This window comes from Eutrema salsugineum, unplaced genomic scaffold, assembly GCF_000478725.1.
Source record: "Eutrema salsugineum unplaced genomic scaffold, Eutsalg1_0 scaffold_9, whole genome shotgun sequence".
Lineage (NCBI taxonomy): Eukaryota > Viridiplantae > Streptophyta > Magnoliopsida > Brassicales > Brassicaceae > Eutrema > Eutrema salsugineum.
The window spans coordinates 8638824-8651834 of record NW_006256342.1 but is presented as its reverse complement, the minus strand read 5'-3'; the positions used below and the strand labels follow the sequence as shown (position 1 = coordinate 8651834).

General features: G+C 40.2%; 1 protein-coding gene across 1 annotated transcript; it reads left to right on the top strand.

Annotated features, from left to right (window-relative positions):
- Positions 1–2517: 2517 nt before the first annotated feature.
- On the top strand, positions 2518–12207 carry LOC18008773 (G-type lectin S-receptor-like serine/threonine-protein kinase At4g11900). The gene is given in 10 exon segments (XM_006391322.2): positions 2518–2687; positions 2880–3744; positions 3747–3841; positions 4885–5000; positions 5076–5227; positions 5448–5640; positions 11071–11254; positions 11256–11318; positions 11665–11815; positions 11908–12207. Coding segments are annotated over 10 exon segments (2289 nt in total).
- The last annotated feature ends 804 nt before the right edge of the window (positions 12208–13011 follow it).

The following is a 13011-nucleotide window of genomic DNA, read 5'->3' as shown; positions in this document are numbered from 1 at the left end:
AAAAATATAAATACATAATAAAAATAAAAGATATTACAAATACTTGCTCTACAAACACAAAAAAAATCTTTAACTTATATTACAAAATTTAAATTTAAAAAAATCTATACATTTCAACACCCGAATATAATTGAAATTATATTATAAAAAAATGTTATAAAATAAAGAAATAATTTCCGTGCAGACGCACAGGTTAGAATCTAGTTATTTTTAAATTCAGAAAAAACTATCTAGAGAAATGACAGGTTGTATTCAGTTCAGTTTTTTTTTTTGTTAAAGGGTCTTCAGATTAAAATATATATATATATATATTTTTTTTGGCTTACATCACTTACACTAAAACAAGAAATAATTTAGAAGGGCAAAACTGTAAAAACCCGACAGAGACAGAAAACCTTAATCTTCTTGTGACGAGCCACCATCAATGAAGCATACTGGAAAGATCTGGACCGCCGATTTGAGAAAATACAGTTGGATGACGAAAACATCCACCGCATGGAGAAAGACAAAGCCCACCAAGACGCGCCGCCACTTTAGAACTCACGAGAAAGCGTTGGAGCGCGATTTGCAGAGCGGAGGAACCAGATGTGGTTCATGCCCCGCCGTGATTCCCTTCAGACCCACCACCAACGGGTTTACTGATTCAGACTGGATATACTCCTAGTTTCTACTGCAATAGAACAGTGATGTAGTTGTAATATAAAGGATTCGAAATCCAGAAGACCAGTGTTACTCTATGAATTTGTGAGGATTGAATTAAAGCTAAGACGAAAGATGGTTTGTTTTGAAAACTAAAAAGTAAACAGAATGGCAAACAACGATTTAAATTCAAATTAAAACAAGCACTAGACCAAAGCAATTCGCAGGAATTTCAGAGATAAGAACCAGATGACTATTCAGGGCACAAGTGTAACGCAAGTCTCGAACTCAAACAGAAAAGCTTATCGATCCACTGTCGTGATCTCGATAACTTTGTCTAACAACCTAAATCCTAAACTGTCGTTTGAACCTAGAAAATTGCAGACAAGCATTAGCTAGCAGGTTTGATCTGTTCACAATTTGCCTTTACTTCAACTGTCGTTGGCTAAGGACAAATCGCTCACCAATGTTTATTCTAGCAACCTATTACACTTTTGATGAACAGATTAACCTAAAATCGCAGATTGAGTGATCAATTCAACCTAAGCATTAAGTCTAACAATGGTGAAGACAATAGATATCAAGCCCTATTTGCATCTAATCCTCTAACTCATCAAATCCTTTGAACGCTTTAATCTAGCTAAGAGATCTACTCAGACATGGAGAAAAGAAACACAGAAGCAGATGGAAAGGAATTCATGAATTAAAATCGCAGAAGAGATAATAGGGTTCAGAATTCTTCTCAAAGTGTAGCAGATTTCTTCTCCCAAAAGCTTACAAGTAAAAACTCTATGGTTCAGGCAATTGTAAAAAGAAAGCGTAGAAGTAAAGATAGGCGGCTTGGACTCCTTTTATTCCTTTCACGCGGCTTGAGATTAGGTAAAGATGTTTTCCTTATTTTTCTCCCGTCTGGAGCAGGTGCTCCACGAAGGGTCCAAACCGGGAGCAGGTGCTCCGGGGATGATTTCTCCAAAAACGTGTGAAATAGCTCCTTATTGCTCAAATTCATCTCTTTTTGCTCCAATGCCTCCTAAACACTCCAATCCTTTGATAAGGCCTCTAAGTCACCTGAAACTTCCTGAAAAGACTCCAAAAACTCCTAAAAAAATTAGTAAACACAAGTTAGAATGAGTCAAAATCTCCACTCATCATTTACTGACCAATCAACGGCGGTACCTGATGCCTCCAACTCACCTCCTCCGAGAAGCGCTATCAAAACCTGCCGGCGTCCTCAAAAGGGCGAGCTTTACACAACGCTCCTCAACGCACTGCCGCAGAGCACGGCTTAAACTCCAGGCGTCAATGTGGAGGCTTGAACCTCCACCTTTACGCCGGGAGACCGATCAGACAAACCAACACGGCGGAGCCTCTGAGGGGTATCAACGACAAGCCGATGACGAGCAGAAACCGGGCCGTAGTCCTCGATAAAACCGGCTCTGCGAGGGCTGTCGACAACCACCAGCGGTAACTCCGAGATGCGCCGATAACCGACAGAGACCACCGACACAGCAAACAGATCTGAGAGAGAAAGCAAACCGCAGAGAGAGACACCAGGCAAAAGAAAAAGAGAGAAGAGAGGGCCCTCACACGGCTCCGGCGAGGTGCGCCGATAACCGGAGAGGGCAAACGGATAAAGCGAGGGAGGAGACCGGCGGCTAGGGGAGTCGAGAGAGAAAATCCCCTCAAAGGCAAAATTTGAAATACTTTTCTATTCAGTTCAGTTTAAAAATAATTATGGTCAGTCTTTGATTGAACTTTAAATTCTTGCTCTTATTTTCAACGTGTCCCTACTTAGTTGACTCACAAGTCAAGAAGACTCTTATCATTGTGTGAATAAATAATTGCTAAGCTATCCTCTCAACTTGCGGTCATTCGAACATGGATAGCTGCAAGAAGAACATGCTCTTTGTATCCACCTACGGATTCTTGACGATGTTCATGTCTCTCCAAGTTTCTTCTTCAACTGGCACAATCTCTAACTTAAGTTATCTTTCAATGTTCGATACCATTGTTTCTAGTGGTGGTGTCTTCGAACTCGGTTTCTTTTCATGAGGTAATTCTAATTTGTACAACTTAGGCATTTGGTACAAGAAAGTGCATCCAGTGACAGTGGTTTGGGTGGCGAATCGAGCATCTTCTGCCCCATATAGTGATGGTGTCATCTTAGAGATCTTAGATGGAAACTTCATGCTTCATAATGAAAAGGAAATATTTTGGTCGACTAGAGTTTTTTTTTAAAGTGGCTCATATGTTGAAGCCTATTTGCTTCATAGTGGTAATCTAGTGCTGAGAGATGGGCCTAATTCATCCGCCAATGTGTCGTGGCAGAGTTTTGATGATATCTCGGATACTTGGCTTCCTGGTGCTAAAATACTCCAGTGGAGCAACTACATAAGAGGAAGCAATTGTCTCACTTCTTGGAACACCTTGGAAGATCCATCACCTGGTCGTTACTCTCTTGAGTTTGACAATATTAATAGAGACTCTCTCGTCATGGTTTCAAATGGATCTAAATCATACTGGTCGAGTGGGGCATTGGATGATCAACTTAGCCTATTCAAGCAATCTACAGAAATGAGTTTCAATCGTAGCTTGAGCTTTGAATTAAATGTGACTGAGTCGTCCATCACATATTCAGTACGTAGCCAAAACCCATTTCGTTTGGTTATGGATTTTTCAGGACGGCTAAGGGCGTACACTTGGGTTGAGAAGTACAAAAGGTGGAATTCTCCTTGTACTGTACCTAGCCATATATGTAAGGCTAATCGTTTATGTGGGTCGTTTGGGATCTGCAACGAGCATTCAAATTCAACCTGCGAATGTATTCCTATCCCAAGACGAACAGACTCTAATGATACATCTGGTAGATGTGTAAGCGAAACCTATTTAACCAAATGTGGCAAAGGAAATGACAAGTTTCTTCCTCTTCGGAACATGAAACTAGCCACTTATCCAGAAGAAAGGGTTTTGACAAAAACCTTTCCAACTACATGTGACTCAGCTTGCCTAGCTGATTGTAGTTGCAAGGCCTATGCGTATGATGGGAACAAGTGCTTGATTTGGGAAGGAGATATCTTCAATCTCCAACAACTTGATGCAAGTAACAGCGAGGAAAGACGTTTTATGTCAGATTTAATAATGACACTGAAATTGTGAATTCGAGGAATGCATCAAGGGCAAAACATCGTAAAGTAGAGATGTCAACATGGGCCACAACCCCCGGGTCAGGTCCATGTAGGTCCGCTGTGGGGCGGGCCTGGACACATAATTGAGTGTCCATAATTTTGCAGGTTTAGTGGTTGTACCCGTCACTGGTTACGGGTTTATTGGACTAACCCGTCACGGTTTTGCGGGTAACCCGCAAAAGATGAAGTGTTTTTTCACAAAACAAAGTTTTCTGCACTAAATCGGTCAAAAGAAGCTGGTGATGTCACGACCACAGAGCTCTGCTACCATGAAATGGTAAAACGAAGATTCAAACCTAATTCAGTCACTTACGGCAACAGAATTGATGGGTTCTGCAAAAAACAAAACTTTTGCGAAACCTTGAGGCTCTTTGAAGAAATGGATCGTGATAAGGTTACACCATGAACTTCATATTTAGTATTGTAAACATTTCATTGAATCAACACTGTCTTAAGGTGGATTCTTACACCATGAATTTCAATTAATTTGTCTGTTTCATCATCATCAACTTTTGGATTTACCAAATTCAATTAAACTTTGAAGAACTCACTAGTCAGCTAAAGAGGGTATCAATTTGGCTTCCTATGAGGTATGGTAACTCTAAATTACAAAGTGGTGAAGTTTCATAACATTGTTTTTTTTCCAAACCGGCAAAACTTCACAACGTTAACTTCTTGTGGTTTTTATTTTTCCTTCTTCCATTAGAACCATTATTTGTATAATTTTTTTGGGTTAAAACTTGTATATTTGCTTTTTTTTTTAATTTGTATATTTGTTGAATCTGTATAATTTGAGAAGAACTAGACCTACAGAAATAACAAAAACATCGAATTAAAATCTAAGTTTCTGTATCAAAATGTAGCATCGAACATCATAATATATATATGTTTTGGTTTATTCTCGACCCATGGGTTGACCCGCTGACCCGTAGATAATGCAGAGCGAGCTTGGATATAAATTTCTCGTCCGCAATTCATGGCGGGTTGGCCCCATCGCAGTTCGCCAAAAAAAATGCAACGGGTTGGGCTACTTGGACACGGGTCGGCCCGTCTAAAATCGTAAAGTCAGAAACATTGTGCTACCCGTTTTACTAACACTAGTAGCAGCTGCTGCGATTTCTATTAGTTGGTATTGTTACTTTTCATCTATACAGAGAGGCAAAAGAGCACCAAAAGGTGAGATTGGTATTTTTCATGAGGTTTTTACGAGATTTGTTATTAAGTTTTTGAAAGGCTATTTTTTTTGGGCAGACAAAAAGCAGAGCAATGAGATACCGGAAGAAGGCATAATTGATGATGGGGAACACATGTTTTACCTAAATTTACATGATATAATGGCTGCAACGAATAATTTTTCAGAGGAAAACAAGTTAGGAGAAGGTGGTTTTGGTCCGGTCTATAAGGTAATAAACACATGATAAGTAAAATATATGTAAAACTTCCTTCCCATTTGGCCAGTCCAAATGTTGTTTTTGTTTAGATTTTATTTAAAAATCGGATGATTGGGCTACTCGTTGACTACACTCACTTTGGGGAATTAGGCGGGTGGTAAAAGTCTTATTACGCCTTAGTTATCAAAAAAGAAATTGTAAGATGGTAAGTATTTTTGTTTTTACCTCTTAGAGAAATCTACCTAATGGCATTGATGTGGCGATCAAAAGGTTGTCAAAAAAGTCAAGCCTGGGTTTGATAGAGTTCAAGAACGAAGTGGTTTTTATCATAAAACTTCAACACAATAACCTTGTGAGGCTTTTAGGATATTGCGTGGAAGGAGACGAAAAACTCCTTATCTACGAGTATATGTCCAATACAGAGCCTTTAAGCTTAACTTTTTTTTTTTTTTTTTTTTGAATTGAATGTAAAATTATATTCAACCAAAAACCTGTTTTACAACTAATGCATCTTTGCTTTGAAAGCTTTTAAATAAAATTACAAAATTTCATGTTCTTGTCTCGAACCAGATCTGGAGAGCTTGGTCGAAACGTCTATCTCCCATAGACCGGATCAGCGAGAGCCGGTTTCGCACTTGCTTGTCGATGAATTTGGTAAGAGCTGCAGATGGGAGAGGTCGTTTCTCTCTTTCCAGATGCTATGTATGGTCGCCTGGAAGACATACCTAGCCAGGAAGAGGCGGACACGGTCGAAGATTGCAGATGAGGTGATAGCGACAATGGAATGCCAATCTGTTGAAAAGTGAGAGTGAAGGAGGCCTTTAGACAACTCAGTCCATACTTCTGTAGAGTAGCTGCATGAGAAAAATAGATGGTCCCTTGATTCAGTAAGAGAATGGCAGAGGACACATGCAGTGTTGACTCCCGTGTTCCACATCACCATGCGATCTGTGGTGGAGAGGCGATCGTGACTTGCCAGCCAAGTCAGGAAGGAGTATTTAGGCGTGGAGTAAGGGAACCACACGCTTTTATACCACAAGACTTCAGGGCCAGGATTCCGAATCAAACTCCTAGTACGCTTAGTATTGAAAACCCGTTTGAAAGTGTCATCCTTCCATCTCCAGAGGGGCGTGTCCTCAGCAGCGTTATTCTGACTAATCCGATGTGTGTCAAGCAGATTTTCAATATCATTGAGATAATCCACTCGATGACGCCGCCGACGACGACTAAGCGCATGAGCCACCGTAGAGTGCATTGGAATACCAAGATCAATGAAACCTCGAGTCCCAGTTATATCAATAAGCCGACCCATTGGTGACCAAACATCATACCAGAATGATGTTTTCAACCCATTACCCACCGTGACCCTGAAAAACCCTAGAGCTTTGTCTCTCATTTTCAGTACTTTCTTCCACATCCAGGATCCCATGCTCGTAGTAGAGCTAACCGACCAGAACGAACCTTGACGGATCAGGTATGTCTTGATCCAATTAACCCATATCGACTGGTGAGAAGAGGCGATTCTCCAAACCAGCTTAAGACAACAGATCATGTTTACTTTTTTCAGTGGCCTAATACCAAGACCTCCTTCAGCTTTTAGACGAGATACATCCTGCCAAGCGATCTTGGCCTTGCGTGAATTTAACGTGGGACCTGACCACAAAAATGCCGAGCACAGCCTCTCAATATCACGAATACACTCAGAGGGAAGCCGGAATGCAGCCAGCCAAAAGTTTGTCAAAGTGAGAATGACCGATTGAATTAGCTGAAGACGTCCTGCGTAAGAAAGGGCACGAGTCGTCCAAGAGCTGATCCTTTTCCTGATGCTTTCTAATAACGGGAGATAGTCATTCGAAGACATTCGCTTCGTCAACAAAGGTAGGCCTAGGTATCTAACTGGTAGCTCCCCTACGCCAATTAGAAACCTCGCCGTAATGCTCTGCCGTACAGGATCAGTGACACCCGCAAGATAGATCGTGGATTTCTCCAAACTCATTTTAAGACCCGAGATACATGCGAACTCATCAAAAACTCTGACAATACCCTCTATTGATCGAACCTTTCCATCAGAGAAAACCATAATATCATCAGCAAAGCTTAGGTGCGTGATGCCTAGATTTTTGTACTTCGGATGAAAACCAAACTCATTCGCACTAGCTGCCCGATCAAGAAGCTTTGCGAGAACATTCATGCTGATAACAAATAAATAAGGAGAGAGGGCACATCCCTGACGCAATCCACGTTTACTCTGGAAAAAACCAGCAAGCTCCCCATTTACTTGTACTGAGAAAGTTGCAGTTGTCACACAAAGTTGAATCCAATGAATGAACTTCGGAGGCAAATTCATCGCTGCAAGAGTATTCATCAGAAACGACCACTGGACAGAGTCAAACGCTTTAGAGATATCAATTTTTATTGCACACCGCGAAGAGACAGAATCCTTGTGATAATCCTTCACCAACTCTGTTGCTAGGAGCAAATTCTCAATCAGAAGTCTGTCCTTGATGAATGCAGACTGATTCAAAGAGATGAGCTCAGGCAGGATTCCTTTAAACCTGTTTGCAATAATTTTTGATATTACTTTGTATAACACGTTACAAAAGGAAATGGGCCTGTAGTTGCGCATCTCCTTTGCCTCTGTTTTCTTCTGAATAAGGGCTAATATCGTAGTATTGACCCCCTTTGGTAAAAACCCTTTCACAAAGAACGATTGAACTGCAATTACGAACTCTGAACCCACCACAGTCCACGCTTTATTGAAGAATTCGGTGGTGAACCCATCAGGTCCTGGCGACTTATCACTTAGCATTTAGAACAGAACACCTCTGATTTCCTCTTCTGTGACCTCTCGCTGAAGAGCAGCATGATGCGTCTCTGAACATTGAGGCAAAAGTGGCTTGAGCGCCTCAACAGATATACCCTCGAAGTTATCTGGAGAGTGTTGGAGAAACTCTCGGAAAAAATCCTCAGCCTCCTTTTTAATATCATCATTACTAGAAACAACAGTACCACCGCGGCATTGAATCTCTCTGATCGTATTTTGGCTTTCTCTTGCAGCCACTCCTTTGTGAAAAGATTTATTATTTCCATCACCAATCTTGAGCCAATGCATCTTTGATTTTTGCTTTAGATATTTCTCCTCCAAACTTGAGACAAACTCCCATTGACGATAAGCTTCATTCTCATCTTCCATAGCTTGCACACTAGGACGTATCAAATTAGCTTCCTGTTTGGCACACAGCACCTCGTAGGCTTCTTTTGATCGCTTGACTAAGTTTCCCAATCTGTCCTTGGCCAGAGAGCAGATAAAGGGCTTTAAACCCTTGAGTTTCTTAGCAAAACGGAACAATGAAGAAGTAGAGAGAAATATTGACTCTGTCTCACTCCAGTAGCTGCCTACCATCGGAAGAAAAGCATCAAGATCTGCAATCACATTCACAAATTTAAAAGGCTTACGGTTAGTAGTGGCTTCAGACCCCAGGTGAACGCGACACCTTGCATGATCCGAACAACCCCCAGCTTCGAAGACATTATATGAAAGAGGGAAAACTTGCAACCAATGCTCATTCATCAGCACTCGATCTAATTTCTTTAGCACTAAATCCTGCTCTCGCTTATTACACCAAGTAAACACTGAACCATGGGACGGTAAGTCTGTTAAAGAACAGTCCTTCACAAGCTCCTGGAAGTCTCTCATTCCCACAGTAATGTGTGGAGAATTTTCGAAACCTGAGTGCTCATCACCATCGAATATCATTAAAATCCCCTAATATTATCCATGGCTTGTTCCGAAAGATTGGGGAATTGTGATGATCCTGTAGATCACCCCACAGGGTTCTACGCTCCACCATGAAGTTTGAAGCGTACGCGAACGTGGAAAAAAATTCTTCATCTCTATCTGCCAGCTTGATAGAGCACGTAATAAACTGATCATTTTTGAAAAAGGAGTTAACCGGACATCCTTCCTCCATACCAGCCAGATTCGTCCAAGACGTTGATATTCATAATTGGTCATAAGAGACCAATCACCAAATATCAAAGCCGCAAGTTTCTGAGATTTCGTTTCATTGACCCTTGTCTCCAACAAAGCACCAAACTGAAAAGACATATTCCGAACCCAATCCTTAATAACTGAATGTTTATTGGTTTTGTTCAGACCCCGAATATTCCACACAAAGAAATTCGACATAAATTATTGTTTGTTTTGCGCACTCCTTCTTCCCAAGGCACTCGGGAGCTGTTCCTTTGTGGCTTGAGCATTAGGTTCTGAGATAGACTTGGTAGAATTCTTTTTTCCTTTAGGCACAGGTGGACGTTTGTCGTCGTGACCTTTCACCAGGCTAACCTGATTTGAACCTTCCTCTTTTCCATCGTTCATCTTGCTCGATAACCCCTCTGAGATCTCTGCAATCTCCCCCTCTTCAACTTCTGCAACTTCTGCATCAGAGGGCTGATCGGAAGTATCCCCAAGATTATCCAAAATGTTGAATCTCGAAGGAGAGACCTCAATTGAATCGGCGCTTACTTTTTTCCCATTCTGTCTTCCAACTTTCGCTGGTGATACTGTGCACCATGAGGTGCCTTCGTCGACCTCTGTTACCGTTGTTTCCACCACTTTTTCCTGAATTGTATCAGGTTTACTGCCTCTTGATACTCCAACAGACTCTGAACAAGTAACTGGATTTGCTACTTCACTAGTGCCATTAAAACCTCCCTGCACGACTTCAGATTCAACCCTCTTAGGCTCTGTATTACATATTGTAGCCTTCGCCATCTGTAGTTTTGAAACATCCTGCAGATCCTCTGCACCTCGCCTAAGCAGTCTCACTTGTCCTCCCTTAACTAGGCAAGCTTCGAGAGCATGACCCCACTTTGAACACTTTGAGCATCGCGGTGGAAGCCATGGATAGTGAAATTCGACCAATGAGTCCACTCCTTTCTCTGATGTAAATCGGTATGAGTCCGGCAACTCCTTTGACAGATCAGCTTCCACAAGAATCCTGGCTTCCTCGAAACTTTTGCAAAGCTCAGTATCAGGATGGAGCTTCTTAGGGACCCCCACAGCACTTGACAAGAAGCTCAATCCCTTCCAGTGAAACATCTTATGTGGAACGTTTTTAAGGACGACCCACATCGGCACAGATTGAAGCTCCGGTTGCGCCTCTTCAGTCACCGGAGACCACTTCGACACAATCATTGGGACATCGGCTATATTCCACATACCCCTACGAAGAACCCGATCCCTTGCAAAGATATTCCGAATTCGAAACTTTATCGTAGTTGTGTTCACCACAAAGGCATCAATCTTTGATGACTTGTCCCCCAAGGACCAGTTCTTATTCACGATGACGTGCACTTTTGCGATGTGCGGTGCAGTAGCTAGAAACTTTTCGACGATGAGGTCCTCCCACAAAGGAGATGACCCTTTAATAATATCATCAGGTATCACCACTGTTGGAGTTCCATCAACTTCCGTAACCCTGAGTTCATGATGGTAGAGAAGCGACTTGTTTTGAACGATGGCAGAGTATAGTTGCTTAGGTTGGGAGTTCTGAGAGTCTCCCTGAGTTTGCTGAGATTGGTCGATGTTTTCCTGATCGATTTGGGTAGAAAACGGCGGTGGATCCTCGCCGGAGGCCATGGTGCACGGCTGAAGAAACAGAAACCCTAATCGCCAATATGATCGCCCTTGCCACGTCAGCAGAGAGAAGAATCCCAATATATTCTCGTTGCTACTTATAATGCTTTACTTTTTGGTAAGTGATGAGATATTTCTTCAAAACTGTTAAATTGTGAATTTGAAACCCTTTGTTATATACTATTGAAACTCTTCATCAATGTCTTCTTTCTTTTTGTTTGGGGCATGCATATAGATCCACTTAAATCCAAGTATATGGATTGGGAGAAGCGTATGAAAATAGTAATTGGGACTACAAAAGGTCTTCAATATCTGCATGAAGACTCTCGTCTAAAGATCATCCATCGAGATCTTAAGGCAAGCAACATTCTTCTTGACGATGAGATGAATCCCAAGATTTCAAACCGCAAGGATCTTTGGTTGCAAACAGATCGATGACAGCTCCGAAAGAATTGTCGGGACATTGTAAGTATACAATCCAAATGCTTTTTGGCTGTTTCAAACACTGAAAATTTCTGATTGTGCATGGATTTTACATGTTTAAATGCCGTTTTAGATTTAAAATTTATCATTTTTGTCTTTACTTTTATCAAACATCGTTTGCAAATTGTTAACAGCCAACGGTATTTTTGTTTTCCCTTTGCTTTACAATTTTCAATTGATGTTAATTAAACTAAAAATTTGTGCTTTTGACATCTAAAAAGGAATATTCTAACATTTGAACGAAGTCACAACAAAATTTAAACAATAATGGCTTCTTTGATAATATCAAGTTCCTATGATTTACTTTTGTTACAATGGTTGAATATAGCGGCTATATGTCACCGGAATATGCGTTAGGCGGAATGATTTCGGAGAAATCAGATATATTTAGCTTTGGAGTACTGTTAATAGAGATCGTATCAGGCAAAAAGGCGACCAGGTTTCTTTATAACGACCAAAAACACAGAATTATTACTTATGTGAGTGTGTTTAATTATAGATTGATATCATTCATCTATTATCTTAATCAAATACTCATGAAAGTATAAAGTATGCTATTAATCTTTTTCAGGCATGGGAATCTTGGTGTGAGACAAAAGGTATAAGCATTGTAGATGAAGCATTAGGTGATTCGTATCCTTTAAAAGAAGTGATGCGGTGCGTTCACATCGCGCTTCTTTGCGTTCATTATCATCCAAAAGACAGGCCGACGATTTCGAAAATTGTGTATATGTTGAGCAACGATCACGATCTCCCAATTCCAATTCAGCCAACGTTCACAAACGTGCTGAACAGCAATCAACGGTTAGTGCCGTCTGATTATGTGTTCTCTATTAACGAAGCAACACAATCAACAATGGAAGGACGATGAACTAGTCATGCACAACACTTTAGTAATTGCTACTAATGAAAAAAAAAAGAATGACTACATATTCATTTGTCAAGGGACTGTATTAATATGGAGATATTAAACTTTTTTTATATAATCCAGTTAAATAATTTTTGTTTTATATAATCCAGTTAAATGTATTTTTGTATTTGGATTAAAGTAAGTGAATTCTTTTTAAATTTTTATCAATAAAATTTATGTTTTATTTTTTTAATGTTCTTGTCTTAATCTTTATAATGAAATAATTATATTTTTATAAATAAAATGCATTTTTTTTAAAAACCCAAAAAGTTTCTAGCAATGTATATCCAAAATAAATGGGTCTCTTATATAGGTCTCTAATCCAACTTTATTATTAAAAAACTAACCCTAATGAGTCTCAGTTCATGGTCTACATTTCGCCATCCTTGCGCCTATATAATTTGAAGCACATGCAGGAGCAGGAATCCGATTGCTTCCGCCTATAATGGTGTGTTGACCTGATAATATTATATGTTGCCCTTTATAATCTCTTAAGATCCATCCCACTCCTGTCGATTTTCCTTTGACATTAAACCTATTATCAAAGTTGCATTTCAACCATTCTTGTGGAGGTGGTTCCCATTTACTGCTCCTCATTTCTCCATTCCTTTGAGAATCTTCATTAAAAGCCTAGTTATAATATAATTAATTTAAATTAAGAAAAAAATATCGAGAAAAAATGACAAGGGTTGTATTCACTATTCAGTTCAACTTTGAAATAATTATGGTCAGTCTTTGATTGAACTTTAAATTCTTGTTCTTACT